This window comes from Heterocephalus glaber, unplaced genomic scaffold, assembly GCF_053883595.1.
Source record: "Heterocephalus glaber isolate CG9 unplaced genomic scaffold, H.glaber_assembly_v1.0 deba00001481, whole genome shotgun sequence".
NCBI lineage: Eukaryota > Metazoa > Chordata > Mammalia > Rodentia > Bathyergidae > Heterocephalus > Heterocephalus glaber.
This window is the reverse complement of record NW_028258317.1, coordinates 37,658,830-37,679,041: the sequence shown is the minus strand read 5'-3', so window position 1 is coordinate 37,679,041 and position 20,212 is coordinate 37,658,830. Positions and strand designations below refer to the sequence as shown.

General features: G+C 36.4%; 1 protein-coding gene across 12 annotated transcripts in view; it reads right to left on the bottom strand.

Annotated features, from left to right (window-relative positions):
* The window catches only part of Nfib (nuclear factor I B), a 221,236-nt gene that overhangs the window by 193,032 nt on the left and 7,992 nt on the right, over positions 1 to 20,212 (bottom strand). For all 12 annotated transcript variants that reach the window (XM_087183933.1, XM_087183936.1, XM_087183935.1 and 9 more), the window contains exon 2: positions 14,617 to 15,148. In XM_087183933.1, the coding sequence (XP_087040059.1) occupies positions 14,617 to 15,148 (532 nt within the window). The remainder of the gene's footprint in view (positions 1 to 14,616; positions 15,149 to 20,212) is intronic.

The window sequence follows — 20,212 nt, the reverse complement described above, 5'->3', positions numbered from 1 at the left end:
TGGCAATCTGGCAGTACATTTTTAATAGAGCCTTTCTGTTTTCCAACTACTATCAAATCCATGATATTATAGTTGTCTGTAACTTTAAGAGTTTTCTATCCACTGAAAAAGGGAAAATATTCTCATGAAAACTATGGCAATATTTTTTCATTAGAATACTTCCTATGAAAATGCTTAAAAGACTGAACTCAATGAATTTATTTCAACAAATCACCAATTATAATACAAAATATTTAATCATGGAATTGTTTTTGGTTGCTTTAAAAACTACTGCTGCTATGTTTTTACAAAATAACACTTATTGTTATTTATGCTTCTTCTTGCACCAATAGCAGTAAAACACAAACAACCAAAGTGGCTTTGGGTCTCTCTTAGATGGTATCTCACTTGTTGCAAACTGTAAAGTGAGATATTTAGGGATTCTCTCAGCTCTAATTCTCCTGAGTTAAAGACTACTTTCTTAAATAGTAACTTTTTAAATCTAGATTGAACCAAAGGATTTGATTATTGGACTTTGAATTGAGCAACATGAAAACATTACTCAATAGTCAGGTTACACATTTTCTATTTCTCTTTAATAAATAAAATGTACTTTCATACTCTTAACAAGAGTATGCTAAACCTCATTCCATATGGCTTAGCATGAAGGAGACATCCCTCTGCCAAGATAACCGGAAGTCAAATAGCTAGGATGCCAGAGCTAAGAGTGATAGTGGAAGTCTTCCAACCAATCTCACCTGACAGATAAAAAAAACCAAGTCACCGAGAGGCCTACAGTCCCCAGGTACTTGGAAGCAGTAAAGCCAACAATATTTTTTCTCTTACACTTCAGCAAGCTGTTTCAATAACTACGTGGCCCAGAGTAAAATTCTAAGTCAGTAAAAAAAGGAATAGAAGAAAGTAATTCCATTGCCAGGTCAATAAATAATTGAGAGCCTATTTTTTTCTTTTCTTTAATGCAAAGACCTTATGTTCAAAAACTTACAGTTTAAAGTACATCAAGTAAAATCATGTCCATATTGTAGATATGTCTTCTCCCATATGCGTCTTAAGAAAATAACAAACAAAAAAATAATTTATCCTCAGCCACTAGAAAACAAAAACTGAAATTAAAAGAAAGAATGGAGTAAATCTAAATTGTATATTTTTGTTCCTTCTAAAAGGATTAAATAACAGAATTCTAAATGGTTTGTTTGTACTTTCCTTGCAATATGTAGATTAACCATGAAATTCTGTTTGGGACACTTTGACATCTGTTTTCAGTGCATTACAATGAAATCTGGGGACTTGATACATACATTTGCTGTAATAAAACTGTCACTAATCAGTGTTTTCCAAAATATTGCCCATAACTATTACTATTCAGTAGTCTCATTTGCATGATCTAATATTGTTGCTACATCATGTATTTCCCTGACAGTGTGATAGTTGGTCCCAGGCACATGGTCTAAAATGGCTGCAAACCACTCAATAATCTCAGCATCTCCATACTACTCCACACACACATGCAATCTGTCCAAGACATGCACTCACACCTCACCCTTCACAAAATGCCTTTCCTGAAACTGGAACGCCAAGGCTGAATTCATATCCCAAATGTGAAAAACTCAACAACAATAAAGAAGCCCAGACCGAGGAGGAAATTATGCTTCCTGGGGTTTCAACCACAGGAGACATAAACATAATCCTAATTCAGGAATCCCCTCAGCAAATCCATAATGATGCTTTTTGAACAATGAATGTAGAGTCTTTCATTAGTTGAAACAATTTCCATGAACTACAGAACCAGACTAGGCCAGACTTTGAAATTGGGTTTAGTTCATCCTCCCAAGGATTAATAAGCAGCTGTATCCATGACAAATGTCCAGACCACAAGCTCTCAAGTTACTAACACAACCTCTAGATTCTAGAGTGAATATATCTTTCCATTTCATATTGTATATATCTTGTGCCTTGTGTACAAACAACATATCTCAGGGAAAAAAGTCATTCCAAAAGTTCAACATTTTACTCACCAAAAAATAAACACTTACAAAAAACAATCTAGCTGCTGATTCTAAATGAATTCCATCTTTCATTACTATCTGGAGCTACTATACATTCATACTGTCCAAGAGCCCATTATCATTTCATTTTGCCCTCCCATGAACCCACTGGAAACCTGAAATATGTTTCTCTATACATATGTTTTATACTATACAAATGTCAGATATAAAAAGCAGATTAACTATAGGTCCTAATGCTGTGTTTCTTAGTTCTAAGAAGTCATTTCAAATGTTCAAAAAGGGATTAATGTAGTATAACAAGTATATGTGATTACTGTAAGACCAGTGATCCTCATATTACTATAAGCTGCTTTTCCCTTATTTGGAAACCATTAAGTACAACGGAAATTATTATATGATAACTACAAGTCATATCCTAAAGCACCGATGCTTCACCATCAGGAATAAAACCATGTCAGCACCTCTGAGAGACTATGAAAAGCAACCAGCATTTAAGGCCCATGTGTATGCTCCCATTTTCAGGTCACATGAACTCATCATAAATATAAGCAAGGTTTTTCAAATGCATTAGAAAGACAAAACCAAATCCTTCAGCCATCAGCAGCATCCCAGTTTACACATTTAAATATTTTGGATCTACTCAATTTCATGCATACACATTTTTATTTTTTGTGTATCCCATGAACAGAATAGCAACACCAGTATGTTCTCAAAAAGAAAAAAAACATGCCACAGATTATTAAAAATTCTGTGCCAGAATCTAAAGCAGTTAATCAATGTTCTGATTTTGCTTTGTGCACACCCTAGTTAGCCTTTAACTAATAGATAAACAGTGAAATAACTTTTCCTATTAAGTATGGGCTAGAACACCTAGGTATATGGTAAACATTATTATAAAGTGCTGTGCTATTCACAGAATATGGTGCTTTTTTACTGTGCATCACTGTACATGTGATTTCAATCATTCCCCTTCTCGGGACTGTGGATGCAAGCTGTTTCTCCACTTTCCAAACCTGCTGAGCCAAGTGCAAGAGGGGTGCAGGAGAAGCAGCACCAGCTAGCTAGCTACCCAAGGACTGGCACACTGTGCCCGCTCCATGTCTGCACAGATAAAACAACTGGGTGCTGAGCTCCAACACTGTATCTGCAAATCAGTTTGGGGAGAAGCAAGTGTTTTCACCATTTCCCATTTGACGTCCAGTCATTCTGCATAAGAGTGTAATCACTCTATGTAATAAATAACAACTCCTTTCCCCAAGAGATCATTTAATTAATTAATTTTCTTAAAGTCATAAAAAGGGGAATAGGAAAGACTGACTTAAAGGAGAAGAGCTAAATGGCAATAAAATCCAAACAAATCATGTAACTAATTAAACAATTTGAGATTCTGAATCAAGCAAAAGTCATTTTTAAATAAGACATTTTCTGACTTAAAAGGAGTCTACAACCCAGCACTGTGCTCCTCTTATGGAACAACCCACACTAGCCATATCATTATTGCACTTCCGTCCAACCAAAGCTAAAGCATATATAATTCTCCTGAGCACTGGCAACTTAATTTTTTTGTACATGAAGATTTTATGATCTACTGGAGTGCAATGAATTACAATACTAGAACATCTGTTATTCAACACGAAAGTTGAGTTATTTAGAGAGCCACTAATAAAATTATGTTCTTTCTTCCTTTCAAATACTCTTTGATTGAGAACATTATTCTCTGGTAAATCAGAAGTGAAGCATTTCTAAAATTATATAGTGACTCTAATTTTAAAACTTTAAAACTATATACAACTAGCTAACTTCATATGCCTCCATTCAGAGTTTGCACTAATCAACGTCTACAAACCACCATAACTAGGACTTTTATTTTTCTCTCTGAAATGCCTTATCACCCGAAATGTGTATGAACTAACTGATAACCTGTGCTTCAACATTCAATTGTTACTTTTCTTCATTATTGGGTCATTTATCTGAAGTCTAGACTATGCTATATTTCTTCCTATGTGGTAATAATGGTTATTGTTAACACTACTGTTTTTTCCTGACATAAAGTATATGTCATTTATTCCTAGGATAGCCCATAAGTAGGCATTTTAATCCCAACTATAAAATAGAAAATCAAATCATATGGAGCATAAGTGACATAACCAAGGACACAAAGCTGATAAAGGGCAAGAGTGGGGTACAACATGTCAGGATCTAGGCACATTCCTTCTGTTACAGTCTGAAAGTCTGTGTGTCACCAAAATTCCTATGCTGAAGTCATAAACCCAATGTGATCATATTAGGAGGTAGGGGCTTTGAAAGATCATTAGGTCAGGAGGGTAGCGGAGCTCTCATAAATCAGATTAGTGCTCTTTAAGCAGACCCCAGGACCTTCTCCTCCTCACCCTGCCATGAGAGGGCAGAAGGAGAAGCAGGCATCTGCAGCCCAGAGGGAGGTCCTTGTCTGAACTGAACCGTGCCAGGATCCTGACCTGGACCCCCAGAAGTGTGACAAGGAAATTTTGGGGTTTGTAAGCCACCACATCAATGTTATTTCATTATAATAGTCCTAACTAAGACACTTTCTATGCTCTGCAAAACCTAAGGAGGTGTGAACCACATTCAACGCCAAAAGAAATACAAAATTCAGAGGATGACAGAGCACTTTAAATTGAGTATTACTCTCCAATCTATAAATAGGTCATCTTTCTTAAATAATTCCTGCCATATCTAAGCCTCACTTCTCTATTTTTCTAACTTCACTTCTCCAACCCTGGCAACAAGCTACACACACACACACACACACACACACACACACACACAACCAGCACCCACCAGTGACCCACAGTACAGGATCTTAACCTTTTTATAGGGGAGATCATTTCAAGTCTTTTAAGGGAAGACCTGGACAGACGTCTGGAGAAAATCACAGATTTTTTTAATTCCTTACAGTCCAGCTGCTGTTTTCATACCACAGTACCAATGCCCTGTGACCCAGCTCCTGGCTGGCAATGCCACTGGGATGCCAGTGAATGAGGAGGAAGCCAAGAGGGATGTTTCTATCCCACACTGGTATGTGTGGACAGGAGAGGAAAACTGAGTCTGGGGACTAAAGTCAGATTCGGTTCAGTTCCCTCTCCCTTCCTCTTCTGCCCTCTAAAACACTACATCATTAACATGATTAATTCTAAATGCATTTCAATTCCTCCATCTTTCGAGCATTGCTGGGGACAGGGGGGTGGTTTAAAACAACCACCACCAAAAGAAAAAGAAAGAAGAAAACCTCTCACCTGCTATTTGCAGATATTTTTAAAATAAAAATACAAAAAGTAGTTATTTTTTCCAAGGTTCTAGCACCTGCCCCACACTGTCTCTCATCCTGTGTGTCACACACAGGTATAAACAGTATGTGACACAGAAGTCAGGAAACGCTCATTCTAACTTACATCGCCTTTTTTTTCCTCTAATAATTTAAAAATAAAATGCAACAGCTTGGATTTTTACTATTTAATCTGGCAAATATAGGAAAAATCATGAACGATAATGTCATATTTGGCAAAGAAAGGTCTGGTAGGATAAAAATATATATGTTTTAACATTTTAGAAGACATTTACAGTATTTTAAAAATAAAATTATTTCACTGTTTCAAAAGAGAACGGAGGTAAAATTCTCTATTTTTGCACATGAGGTATTCATGAAGAGTAAAAAATAATTTCATATTCATTAAAATAAATGGTTATTTTACCTTCTGGCAGAAGTCCCCTCAGAAATAAAATCTCCATATTTACCAATTGTTCACTACTCTGCCATGAAATTTAGCTACTGAAGTCAATAAGAACAGGCTTTTTTAAAATTATGATATAAATCATAAAATAGTATACATAAAGCTACCACATTATTTTCATGTTTAAAAAATTGTTTTTATCCTGAAGGTTTAGTTTACACATTTTGCCAATACTGGACAAAGATTTATAGCATGAAGTTTAAAGTCATTTGTTTTAGGACTTGTACATCAGTAACCAAACACATAACTAATTTTACCACTTTAACCTTATATACTTACAATATTTTATTGTAAGAGCTGAAAATGTTGAAAAGTAATTATTAAGGAAATCATAAATACAAAAGGCTGAAAAGTCAACCTCAGGAGAATGGAGAGAAGAAAACTGTGATATGTATCATCATAAAACCCAGCAACTGAAAATCTTAGCAGAATAAATTCAAATCCTTCCAAATTCTATAATGCTATCCCCCACCTCCTGTAGCAAGGAGGGCTGAAATTGTATCCCCATCACTGTCAGCGAACAAAAGAAAGTCACTTCTCCAGCCAGACCATGTCAAACAGAAGTCTGGCTACTGCAGAGGGATGCCCAGAATCTACTGGTGTGTAAAGTATGGGCTGGGGCTTTTTTGTCAGCTATTACCATAAAAGAATAAGAGGAAACAGTGACATTACTACACAATAGAAAGGTCAAACAGCTTGCAGCCATTTCATGACCCAGACACGTCAAGGTCAAGGGACTCAGGTAGCAACTTAGCCAGGGCATAAGTTACCACACAAATGAATTGTTTTAACACATCAGCTTTGGTCAATTAAATCTAACAAGGCAAGTTGCATCACGTAGCAGGGTTCCTGACACCAAGGCCAGAAGCTGAGACCGACCTCATAAAACAAGGCTTTTAACACAGCATAGCAAATTTAAGGTAATCCATCCAGAAACTGCAGATGTCAGAATAATAAAATACAAGTTGTCTTAAGAACATTTTTCACACTTTAGAATTCACTAACAGAGGGATATGGACTTCATATTGACAAACTCATGTTATTAACATAGGCCTAAATGTAATCCTCTAATCATGTGAAGTACAGAATACACCCTATTTCAAATAACTTTTTTAACATTTGTGCTCATAATTAGATCTTTATCCAATGCTCTAGCATTCCCTGTTAACACTAATATATTTCTACATGCATTTTTCAATGTAAACACAGAAAATCTAGTTTTTTAAAAAAAAAATCTTGGCTTTCATTCAGTATCAGAATGTACATTACTGCTATTTAATATAATTGGTGCTTATTAAATGCCTTTATACAGCTTTGCAAAAGATATACTTATTTTAAAAATCAACAGAGTACTATTTATTCAGTTTCTTATTTTGAGAAACATTGATGCTAACTAGAATTTTTAAACTGCACATATTTAACATTAACAAATATTTTTCAAAGGCAATTCTTATTTTATTTTGTACTTGTTCTTTAAAAATTCCATTTTCAACTGATTTGTGCTTAATCAGTAACTTACTGCATGCTCTGAAGTGCCTTAAAATGAGATTCTAAAAACATACAACCACCAGGCAACTTTCACTGGTAAAATCACTTCATCCATCACTCCATATCTTCAATTACATAGTCTTTATTCAGAGTTCTTTAATTTGTCTGTGATTCATCAGTGCTGTCCTGTTTACCATTATAAATAGAGAAAATATGTACACCTAAGGGTTTTATTATAAACAATATATTTATGCACAAGGATGGCTTGCTGTCTCTTCTTAGAATATTGCTTTATTTAAATTTTAAATTTTTTTTTTTTAACTATGAGTGGCCTTCAAATTCAGCCTCAAGGTCCTTCCACCTCATTGGTTAATTGGTAGCTATTTCTTCCAATTTTCTGAACAATGTAACAACCAAAATGCTCAACCATTCAACTGTTATTAGTCTCACATCCTGTGAAGTTCAGTCTAATAGAAACTAATCCCGCAAACTCACTCTTTGCTACATGCATTCAGTTTTCTAATTCTCTCCAATTTGATGATTTTTTTCTCTATGCCAAATCCTAACAACTGAATTCAGTTAAATTAACCACATCACATAATTGATGAGTTCAAGGACCTAAGACTTTACTTTAAAATGAGACAGCATACCACGATGCCACAGAAAAGTGAGCCTAATCAAGAGGAAGCGCCTCTTCTTGCCATGCTTGGTGCTAAGGCATGTGCTGTAATAACCTGAGTTTCCAATCACATGACCAGCAGTCCTTGAGATTTCTAAAATTATTTTTCCTCCACAAGGATGGGGGAAAAGAGTTGGAAAACCTGCTTTGAACACTATGCTGGCTAATCATTTGCTCTGCTGTGTATATACACTGAAAAGTTCTTCATGTGGCACAAGTTCTACCCTGATCAACTTCACAATGGAAAACACTATTCTTTCATAAACTACAGAGAAACAACTAACCAAAGCTGGTTTCAGAGCAAAGGACTGCCTGTGCTTTGGCCCATCATTTTCAAATATTTAATAACTGCCTGTTTTAATGAGTGTTTCATATGCTATTTCTGCTCTCTGTAAACCTTAGTTTCAAACAATGCAAGAATAATTCCTTTGATTATAAGGTCAGTTATCATGTAGGCCACAGTGATGATAGAAATCAAAACTTATGTCCATTTTTAAGGATTCCTCTAGAGAATTGTGACTCTTCTTGGGTCCCTCTATCTACGGGTGCTGAAATTCTAACAGGCCAACAGAGATAGCAAGAGGAGGACTGACATAGAACAAATAGTATTTTTTCCAAGCCTACCGGCCAACTTCTTCAGTTTAAGCCAGCAGAACGCATGCTTATGAGGAGAAAGACCTTACTAAGTTGAATATTTTGCACTGTTGTTTCAAATTAGAGTGCCAAATCCAAAAGGAAGAAGTTAATGGAGGATTAAAACTTTAATTTCCTTTTGGCAGCTTCCTCCTAAATTCCAAATTTAGGGAAAAACAACTAAGTACATTTTAAAAATCCTATTAAATCTTTTATAAATATATATTACCTCTGTGCTTGGATTGCTTATGTACCACCGTAAAAGACAGAAACACTAAGAGAACTAGGGCACTGGCAATAGCCTCTGGAAAGGGGTCTTGCCCCATTCTGAATTCCCTGGTACACACGGCAATTGTGTCTAGCTGAGCAACACAACTGTCATCGTCTGTCACTGCCACGCACAACCCAGAGATGACCCTTAGTCCTTAATGAAGAACATGATTTTGATTCTCACACAAGATTCACCACACAAGAGACATAGATAGTAAATCCGCAACTCTAAACAAAAAACCAAATAAATATATTTTTATTCAGAATGTGTAGTGCTACAATATAGGGAAAGGGGATAAAGCAGGAAATGATGTCTAATGCTCTCAGGCTGTTGTACCCACCTTTCTTATCCCCACAAGGTAGTAGACTATGTACTGTTTTAAATGTTTGAAAGTCAGAATTATTGTAACAAATGAGTGATCCCCCCACCCTGGCTTTGAAAAATGAAATCATAGTAACAGCAATGCAAGAGCTTCCTTCACCATATCAGAACACAGTCACCAAGCTTTCCCTGCTGGCAACCAGGGCCTCAGAGTTTAACTCTTGAGTTGTCTTGCAAAGCTATCTGGTGGCAGGGATACCACTGGCAGAGAGTGAACTTCTGGACTCTTAAGGCTCTTTTCTTAACAGTGAGAAAATGACAAAGAATCTTATCTTGCAATATATGTTCCCACAAAGGTCTCATTAAGCCTAGGAGCAATACATGCCAATAAGAGCCCTTCTTTATCTTGTGAACTGTTAAGAACTGTGTATAAGAATGCAAACAAATGTGCACTACGGGTCATGAGTTCAGTCAAGGACAGGGTGCTAGATGGGAAAACCTAACAGGGTTCCCCCAAATGCGACATGCATAGAGTATTTCTCCCACACATAGACTTCATGCCCTCTGAGCATTTCACAATGCAAACAAACCAAATCATCCTGCAGAGCAGCTTCACTTTAACAAGTTATGAAAGCTTATTTCCTCTATAATGGGAAATACCTGCAAATGAAGTGAAATTTATTAAAATGTTAAAATGTGCTGTCAACTTGGCAAACAATTATCTACTCAAGCTTTTCATAAAGAAATAATTGTTACCCAAAGGATTCTGAAACCCAGTAAATGAAGGAGGAAAATAGTTCTTAGCATTTGCTTCCTCACTAATGACATGCGACAACCAGGAAGGGTTCTATTTCAAAAATCATAATAATGATTACAACTTCCCCTGTAAACAAGTCACATTTTTCACAACTTCAAAATATACTTCAGTTATTGTAACATTTAACAATAAAACAACCAAATTTTCCACCCAACAAGAGATCACAATTTTAAGAGCTCAAGGCTGAAGGAAACTGGTTGTTTATGATAGCTATGAGGTTACTGAACTCTGTGTAGCACTCCAAAACATGTTTAATAAGAGTGCAAAGTACAGTCCAAAACTCAGGTAGCCTGACTTGGTTTAAACTCCAATCTGTTAATTTCATGACAAGGGTCACTATCTCTTGAAATCTTTAAAATTTTTTTGGTGTGTTGTTACCTCTCTGTTTCTTCAAAACTCCCCTTGCCTCTGGGATGCCCACCACCCCCGCCCCCACCCCACCCCACCCCTTCTCTTCAGACAGGACACAGTCTGGCAACTCCAGGCCTCCCATAGGCCAGATTTCCTCCTGTGCAGCCCTCTGGGTAGAGCTGCTAATCCTCCTTATTAATTAACGAGATAATGGTGGTTAACCAGAAAGCAATATTAATGCTAACTATCCAGGAAACTTTAAGCAAAATTATTTCAGGCTTTTCGTTGTTTTGCCTAGTATGGAGAATCGGGCACTGGGAATTTGGCAACATTTTCATGCAGAATTGAGAAATCTAAGAATGAATGATTTATATCAGACCTTAACATGTAAGTTTCCTCATTAATGTTTTTTTTTTCACATTTACACTTTGACACATTACTAACTAGAGAGGAGAGTAAGGTCCTCTAACTGTTACTACAGAATTTGGAAGTGTGGAAACTGAGGGAACTAAAAATTGCATAAGAAATAAGCAGTGATGTAACTGAAAGCAAGTCAGTCATAATGGATGCATCACACAATACATCACTACATTCAGCATGTCCTTCACACACTCGTCACAGTACACACTGCATCCCACAGAACACGTGTGTCCCAGGAAGGTGTGTTGTGCAAGGCTTGCCTGGTTTTTGTTTTGTTTTGTTTTGCTTTGCTTTCATGAATGCAATAACAAAGACAATATGGGGAATAGGTACCACCTGCCCAAGAATCATTGGACATCTTTACTATCTTTGGGAAAATGGAGACCACCTTAGAGCTATTTTTCCTGAATCTGTCACAATCTTTTTTAAAAAACTAAAGAAAAAGAGGGGGAAGGGTTTTATATTACCTAAGGTTTGCTGCAGCAAACAAGCAAGCAGCTTTCATTCAGGGATTGTCAAAAACTTTCCAGTGTGCCCACTGCAATGCGGATGCCAACCAACGAATCAAAGGCATTCAGCAACTAGACAAAGAGGGTCTGATGCCAACCTCGGTGCCACTGGCAACCATTATTGGCATCAAACACAGTGTCTGCCTTTTTTTTTCCCCTTCGCCTGGCACTTCACAAACAAAATGGCGGTTCTTGTAGCAACGAAACAGCCGAAGCGCAGCCCTCTGAATCAATAACGTCAAATGATTTTATGGATTTAAACACAGTTACTCCCAAATGATGTGTGCATTTTAGATAAAGTGAAGGGCATATAATTTTATAAACAATTATATTGAACATGACCTTTCACTAATGTAAAGAAATAGTAAAATGGACTGAATTGCGGTCAACCAGACTGTATGCATAGAAGAAGCTGGATAACAAAGACATTGAGCTTTAAGAAAATACTGCCCAGTGATGCAAAAGTCTAATAAACGCTATATCAAAAATGATTTTAAAATGTATAAATTTTTCTCAAAACCATATTAGATGCAGATATAACACTATATCTTATGTCAAAGCCGTAGTAACTCTTTCCACATTTCAGAAAAGATGAGACTGCTGGACATGAAGAAGGAAAATTGAACCAAAAGAGACAGAAGGGGAAAGAAAAGCATGTGAAGTTGGTCAACAATGGAACTTTATTATATGTTGGTCTTTATTTCATCCTCCAGAAGAGATGCAGTATGTGATCTTGTATAAATAAGCAAGAGGACTATTGACATTTTTAGATCTGGAAATTGTCAATATATTGTAACATCACTCCACACTGCAATGCGGATGCCAACTAACAAATCACAGGCATCCTGAGCTAAACAAAGAGGGTCTGATGCCAATCCTGGTGCCAGTGGCAACCATCTTTGGCATTCTCTCTGTTCTCATGTTTTTCTCCTAATCATTTAGAAGTGGAGAGAGAGAAAGTAAAAAGGGGGAAAGTAATTCTGCTGCTCATTCTGTTGCAACCATTACATTTTTCCTTTCTAATTTTTCTTTCATGTTTTTCCTTATACTTTTTTTGCCTAATGTATAAAGCAGACTTACGTAGGTTTTCATGTACTTAGAAGGATAGATAAAAAGTCACGATGTAAGACATGCAATTCTCTGATTAACTACTAACTTATCTTTTAAAAGCCTTCCTTCTTTAATCAATTGCACTGCAAAATGATGTAATTAAACTACAAGTGACAAAGAAAAAGATGTAAGTTTTGAAAGCACAAAAGCACCCTGATGTGAATTTTTTGAAGAAAGAGCTCCTAGATTTCACATCTGGTTAAATCTCACTCAGATGCTGCATAGTAAGGTAGCTAAAGATACAATTATTAGATGCACAGATTAAAATGATGAAAGGTTCAACAGAGGCTGCTGAGAGAACAACAAAATCAGTGTTTTATCTTAAAATATGGCCTCAAAGAGTTGCTTAAAACTTTATGATTATCATGACCCATAGTGCAATGCAGGAGGAGTTTATGCATTTTTAAAACTCTATCTTCACAAATCCAAAGGAAACGTTCTTTATTGTCAGTTCATCACAACTAAGAGTTGGCTGCCTGCCTTGGAAGTAAACACGTGTGCATGCACACCTCAAGGACCATCCTTCCAGCAAGGTGAAATGAGAGCAGCAGTGAGAGCCCCAATCTTCCTTCTCCACAATGAAAAGTTACATGACCCACTTCTTAAAACTTTCCTTCCAGCCTTGACTTTCTCGACATAGTTACAACACATTTATAGTCAATCTAACACATATATACATCCCACCTTAAAACTGTCACCTCCTAGACAGCTGTCAATCAAATTAATTGTCATGTGTTAATGAGCTTTTTATTTCAGGACACACAGGATAAAAATACATTTTCTCTATCATTATCTGGACTTTAGTTCTTAAATACACAGAAACAGTATGTGCACTGTTTCATTTTTAAAAGAAATATAATATTTCCAAATGAGTGACGTCCAAAACCATTATTTCCAATCAGAATACAAATTTTCAAATGACTCATAAGCATATCTCTAACACTGTATCATGGAAATATCAATACAAAAAGCACATAGTAAGTACCTAGATTTCAAAGTCAAAAGAGTAAGTTGTATATTTTACTCTTTTGGGTAACAATAAAGTGCATAGCAATTCATTAATCCCATACTTATATAACGGACATCAACTCACTGTCTGCCACCTGGCTATCTGCAGGCCATTCTTCCCTCCCGCCAGACCATGCTCAGAAATGATCCCCCATCTCCACCATCTGTGACTTCAAACTTCAGGACACTTTTGGTATGCTGTTTTTTAAAGTAATGTTTTACCATGGACTGTTACTAATGTAAAGTCATCTATTTCTTGATACATTGATTTGAAGAAAAGAAATTCTCACCTACTTAAGGAAAATATATTAAAAATAATAAAGAAACATTTCATTAGCTCAAAAAACACTCAGCAACAACATCACCTTTTTTGAATTGTTCAGGCAACATTTATACCACTCTCTGTATGGAGCATTTTAAAACACAGGTATGGTACGTGGTTTCTGCATTCTTTTTGAGATTTATTTTAAACCAGTGTAACCAGTCTACTTTCTGTTTTTGCTCTGTAATGTTTTGTAAGGAAAGTTGTGACTTTCCTCCTTGGAAGTTTCACGAATTTACATTCAAGTAAACTAACAATATAAAGTGTTCCCAAGTCATTCTGGGAAAGTATTATAAATTATTTAACCAAGGACTATCTTCCAATATATCTACAATGAATATTCCACAATCAAAAGTAGGTGCTGATTAAGGTATTAAAATTAAATAAATTCAGGTCTACGTAAGAGACACATAGTGGCTATCTTATGCATTTTGTAATAGTAAACATTAATTCTATTTTCAGTCCAACAGCACTATCTTCCTAAACAAACTTCATCTACCTCATTAGTTAAGAGGCTTATACAAAGATTATTAAAGAGTGGTTTGACTCTGCATAAGGTTGTATTTTCAAATCAGGAAAAGATGACTAGATAATATAAGAAATGTAGCCTAGCACAAAAAGTGAAGTGTAATAAACTGTATTTTTAGACTACTCTTTCTGCTCGCGTGTAAAAACGTGTGTCTTTGTAACCTTTCCTGAAGTATGGCAGCCTTTCCGGGTACAAAACCCCCGTGTCTACCCCGGGGCTCACACACGGCAGTGGACACATGAGTGGGAGTGGGCACACCATCTGCACCCACAGAGGGCAGAAGAGCTCTAGGCCCCGGAGACCACCTAACCGAGCCAGAGATTCCATATGCGGAGGTTGTAGACATTGTTTTTGGGTAGAAGAAAGAACAATGTGCTCCTACCTTGCTCCTGCACGTAGTATGCCAAAAACAAATCAAGCTCCTTAACTGATACTGTGATGTGGTGTGGCTGGACACAAAGTGCTGGGTTTGTGCAATGTGGGGATTTCATGAGCCGCTCTCCATCGGTACTTTCCAAAGGGATGCCTTTGAACAGGATCACCATGACCAGATCCAGACGCCAGACTTTGTCTGCCTGTCGCAGGCAGTCGATTCTCCTGATCTTACCCTTCTGGTCAGGGTTGGACAAGACACAGCACGGGTGCTTCTTGCCAGTCACGGTGAGCACAAAGTCCTCCCGGTACTCCTGGCGGATATCCTTGCGCAGTTTGGCCAGGAGCCTGGATGCCCACTTCTGTTTGATTTCAGGCTTCTCGCTAAGAAGCTCATCTTTGACTGCTCTTTCTTCATCCTTTGACATTCGCTTCTCGTGCTTTTTAAAGTACTTGCGTTTTCGAGCCTGCAGGTTAAACCAAGTATAGGCGATTGCACGGACATGTGGAAGAAGTGCCTCAATGAATGGGTGAAATTCATCCTGTGGAAGGTAGGGTGGGAGAAGAAGAGGTGCACAGTTTAATTTTAAATGCTCAAAAATCAGACCACAATCCATTCCCAATTTGGCATAAAAACTTATGCATGAAAACAGCACTGTTTTCTTATTTAAAATGCTCAAAATAGCAGGACAAGAAGAAAATAAAGTATGCCATGCTGCCCCCTCTCCAATAAAATTCACAAGTTAATTCTCCCTCCTACAAAGGAAATAAGGTTTTATTTTGTATTTCCACTCTGCCCCCACCCCGCCCCCAATACCATGCATTCTGCACTCTTTAAAATATATGCAACCAAGGTGCTTGGCACCTAATTTATATTTAAATATTTGATTGACTAACACTAAGCAGTACCATTTTACACAGAACAGAATAAGGGGTTTTTTTGTTTTGTTTTGTTTTGAAATCAGAGCAGAGCTGTTCAGAAGGCAGGAGCAATGCCACAGTTCATTTCTCTTCTCTGTGGCACAGAAACACAAAGCATATAGATGCTCAGTGTAATGCCACACAGTTCCCGCTTTTGGAGCATGCTCTCAGCAAGAGGCTGCTGGTGGCACAAAGAGCATGCGCCATTAAACTTGATCCATTTTCTTATCAAACGTCCAACATTCCAACACTGAAACAGCACCATTCCAAAAGTGGTAACTAGAGAAACCGGTATACAGTGAGGAAAGTGGGCAAAGGACACAGCTCGGCATAACAGTGTCCTGAACAGTCACTTTCCATACTTTGAGCAGTGCATTTTCTCCCGGCACCACCACCACCAGCACACACACACACACACACACACACACACACACACACACACACACACACACACACACACACACACACACACACCCCAGCACTCTTGTGCTCTCTCACAGACACACACTCGAGTTTTTAAATAGAAGTTTTAAAGTTGAAAACAAAATTTACACAAATGTTCTTCCCATAGCTTTCCTATCGAATATGCAGCCCAACAGTTACTCAATTTGTTAATGGATCACATGAGTATGACAATTATTCTAAATCGCTTAAAAATCAATCTGAGGTGAACAATGAAAAATGGCAACTTGGCACCAACGTCACATTCTTTGTGTCTCTGCATGCTACAGCGGGGGCCTGGCCAGTCAGTTACTGCTTTTGTGGAATCCATACGATTCTTTTGCCACATAGATGGATTATCTGACAGGACTTTGGGAGGACATATTTTTCTGCTGTGAATCTGCAAGTGCACATCTCTAGAGAGCCCATCTTCTGAATTAAGTGGTTTACCTTTAAGGTCCTGCATGTTTCCTGCCTTTCATCAAAGACTTTTTTAAGGGAGAAGGCAGTGAGGAATGGAATATCATTCTACCCACAGATATTTACAGTCACTTCCAAATGTAGTCAGTGCTTCAGTACTTCCTGTCTTAGGTAAACTTATCTTCAAAGCTTAGGCCCAGGCTGATCTGAAAAAGAACACAAGGTCCCACGTACATGCACTATATGCATGTGATGAGCCAAGGACTGAAGCACAGGAGAAGTTCCACTGCAACCATTTTTCGGATCACACTGACTACAGTGTCATCCCAACAACAAAGTAACTTTCTCTACCTGATTTTATCCGAAGTTAGAATTTACATACTCATAATAGTCAGCCTGAACTCCGTGGAATAAATTCTATTTAACCAGCAGATTGAATAATTCCATTAGGTAAAGATGATGAAAGTAAAGTAATGACACTCCAACAAAGAAGGTGTCAAAAAAATTCCATATAACAATGACTGTATTTTAAAGAGGAAACTCAAAAGTTTTAGCACTAAAGACTGCAGCACGTCAGCAGTTTGTAGTTTTGACACAGAAGAGGTGTACAGCCCACCCAATCAATAATGTAGTTATCAAATGTTCTAACATATTGTCCTAAAATGCTCCTATACCAGAATAAGTATGAATCAAAATTTCATAACAATACAGAATGCAGATGATTACATCACAGCACGAGGCATAACCAAATGCCGTAGAGGAAATCATTAAACCGATCAGTAGTTTCCAGCAGAGATTTGAACAATTCAGTTACTATGTGAGCACATTAAACTAGGCCATGGAAAGAGTTAAACCACAATCTGTTCTTTGTGTGGGAAGCCAGCCCTGCTCACAGCAACCATAGCCCACGATAAGACCTCCCTATCTACATACAGTTTCTGATGCCATGCTTTTAGCATTCACTGCAACTACAAAAACTTTGTTTATTCTCCCTCAAAATATATGCAAAAGGAAAGCCTGTTCAAGGAAATGAGGACTTAAAATGTGCTATGGAAACTTGCTTCCTATGATATGACTTTTACTATGATTTATTGATATGACTAAAAAATATGCATATATGCACTCATAAACTAAAACCTTCAGAATGTAAAGAGTCTATGGGAGTAGGTACTTTGTTTCACTCATATTACCCTTGCCACATTTTTTTAATTCAATATTATTTCAAAAAATATTAAGCAATTCGAAAATACTTGAGTACTTTCACCTTTAAGTACTATGTTCAGTGACATTTCATTCTTATTAAAAAGTTAAACATAGTTTTGATAAAATATGCTCTAGTTTCAATATTGGACCAAAACATCATCTACTACGTAACAAATCTCAAAATTTTAACAAACCATTTTAAGCACCCAGAAGGAAAATTTGAAGGTTAAATCTGGAAACTGTTAGCCAATGCCCACGAAATATTGTTGCTTAAGGCTCACTCGAATTTGCTCAAAGAGGCCAGACATTCTTTTTAAATATACAGCCTTCTTTATAGATAAGTTGAAGTAGCAAACTTTTTCAGGCCGCCAATTTGCCTTGTTAGTAACCCCCCTCCATGATTGTAAGTGGAGATTTTCTATATGTCAGAGACATTTTTGCATTAACATGGCCAATTGCCATCTCCCAACTATGACTGTTTTCTAATGCTGAGAAGCCATATATTCCAAATGATTGTTAGTGACAGGACCATGGAGCTCAGTAACTGTCCTCAGCCAAACCAAAAAACGGAAAGAAAAAGTATTCACATATTCAAATGTTCCAACAGAGTAGCACTAAACAATTATACAAATTATTTTCAAAAATTATTTAAGATCTAAAAGCTCTACACTAAGGTAATATACAAGTTTGCTCTTTCAAAATTTTTATTAAAATACACTAACATTTAGTAATCCTTTGTCTTATAAAACTTCTTTTAGTTGAACTCAATTGATAAAATAACCAAATTACAAATTTCAAATATAAACGTAAGCAGCTTAATTTGACTAGAAAAATTAATTCCTATTCATGAAACAATGGTTTCCTTGCAAGGGATGGAAAAATTAGACCAATATGGGGTGGAAGAGTAAATAATACTAGGTGTTCTTAGAGTATCATCACTATACAACAATAAACCATGAAAAAAAATGTTCCTGAAAAACCTGAATGACAACAACAACAAAATAATTCAATGTCATTATACCAATTGAAAGTTATACTATTAAGGGCTTACGTTATATTACCAAAAAAGCAAACATTAAATCATGCCTGACAGTTCTTAATTTTCCTTTTCCATCTGATTTATACTCACGTAAAAGTGCTGATTTATATTGATGTACTGATACTACAGCACACTATTTTGCTGAAAATCAACTTTATCGGTAGCTTCTTTTAAATTAAGGTTCTTTATAAAACCTAGGTATTTTATTGCAATAACTGAGATACTATTTAAAGTTTTCAACAAATTAAGAATGTTACTTTATTCTGTATTTACTGTCTTAAAACATGTTATGTTACAGTTATCAGACACTTACGATACAAAACTAAACTACTGATCCAATACAAAAGTACCGCTCTTCACTTTTGCAATACCTTACATTATCTATAAAGTCAGAGGGTGGTTAGGTGAGAATTCTAAAGGTAAAATTCCTTCTTGGTATAGGCCTTAATTCCCCAAAACAGTTTTAATATAGTAACCGAGATTTATATTATTAAAATAGTAGAGAATATGAGTCATCGTGAATTAGAGTAAGTGTGCACCCTTGAATATTAATGTGATAATTGAATGATTATATTATACATGTCCTGGACACTCTATATGTTAGGATGCTGCGATATTATTTTTAACTTACACAAATTAAGATAAAACTAGTGACTTTTGAATACATATTTAAGAGACTAAAAATGCAATGGAATCACTATCAGTGTTTTCAAAAAGCCAATCCTGGAAATATAAATTCAGAAAAAACAATTATTCAGTACCTTACAGGTGAGAATCAGTGAAGCAGTGCTTGGTAAATGAAAAGCTTACTTCGATTTGTTGTATTTGATCCCAATGTAAGAACAATGTAAATGGATGTAGATTACCAGAGAGAAAAAGAAAATCCTGCTGATGGGCAACAGTAAAGGTAACTTTTACAATTAAAGGCAGTACATTAGACCTGAAAGTTTCATCATATTCATTGACTATTATCATCCATAGCTTTTAAAATACAAATAAGTCAGCAACTCATTTTTCCAGTTTTGTTAAAGTGCACGTTTACTTGCTTAAAATAGCCATATCTAACTTAATCATTCTCAGATGCCAAACAAAATATAAACAATAAAAAAATGTGTCAGCCAAAAAGCTACAGGACTGTATCCAATCACTGAATAAGCCTTATCATTGTTTTCATCTTCATTCACAATTTATGAATGCCTCAGTCCTTTTGAATCACAATGGCTTCTAATTGTCATACAATTGAAATCTTAATTATTTGTCCATTATAAAAAAGCATCATCATTGTGATATTAGATTTTTTTAAGGGAACACACCCAAAACTAGCCAATACGTCTTTAACTGTTTCGTTTTCTGCCAGTGTCAGAGAAAATGGTTATCGATTACCAATCGTGGCGATTACTTTGAGGTAAATCGTCCTAGACCATTAGAGGTTTAAATATTATTTCAAATAACAATTCTAGGCTAAGCTGTTTAGTTAGTTCATGAGTTAGCTCGCTGAGCAGCGGTAAAAACTGTGCCCAGGTAAGTCTGTTCGGTAACGCCACTTTTCCCTTTGACCGCCTGGTTTAAAGTGACATAAGTC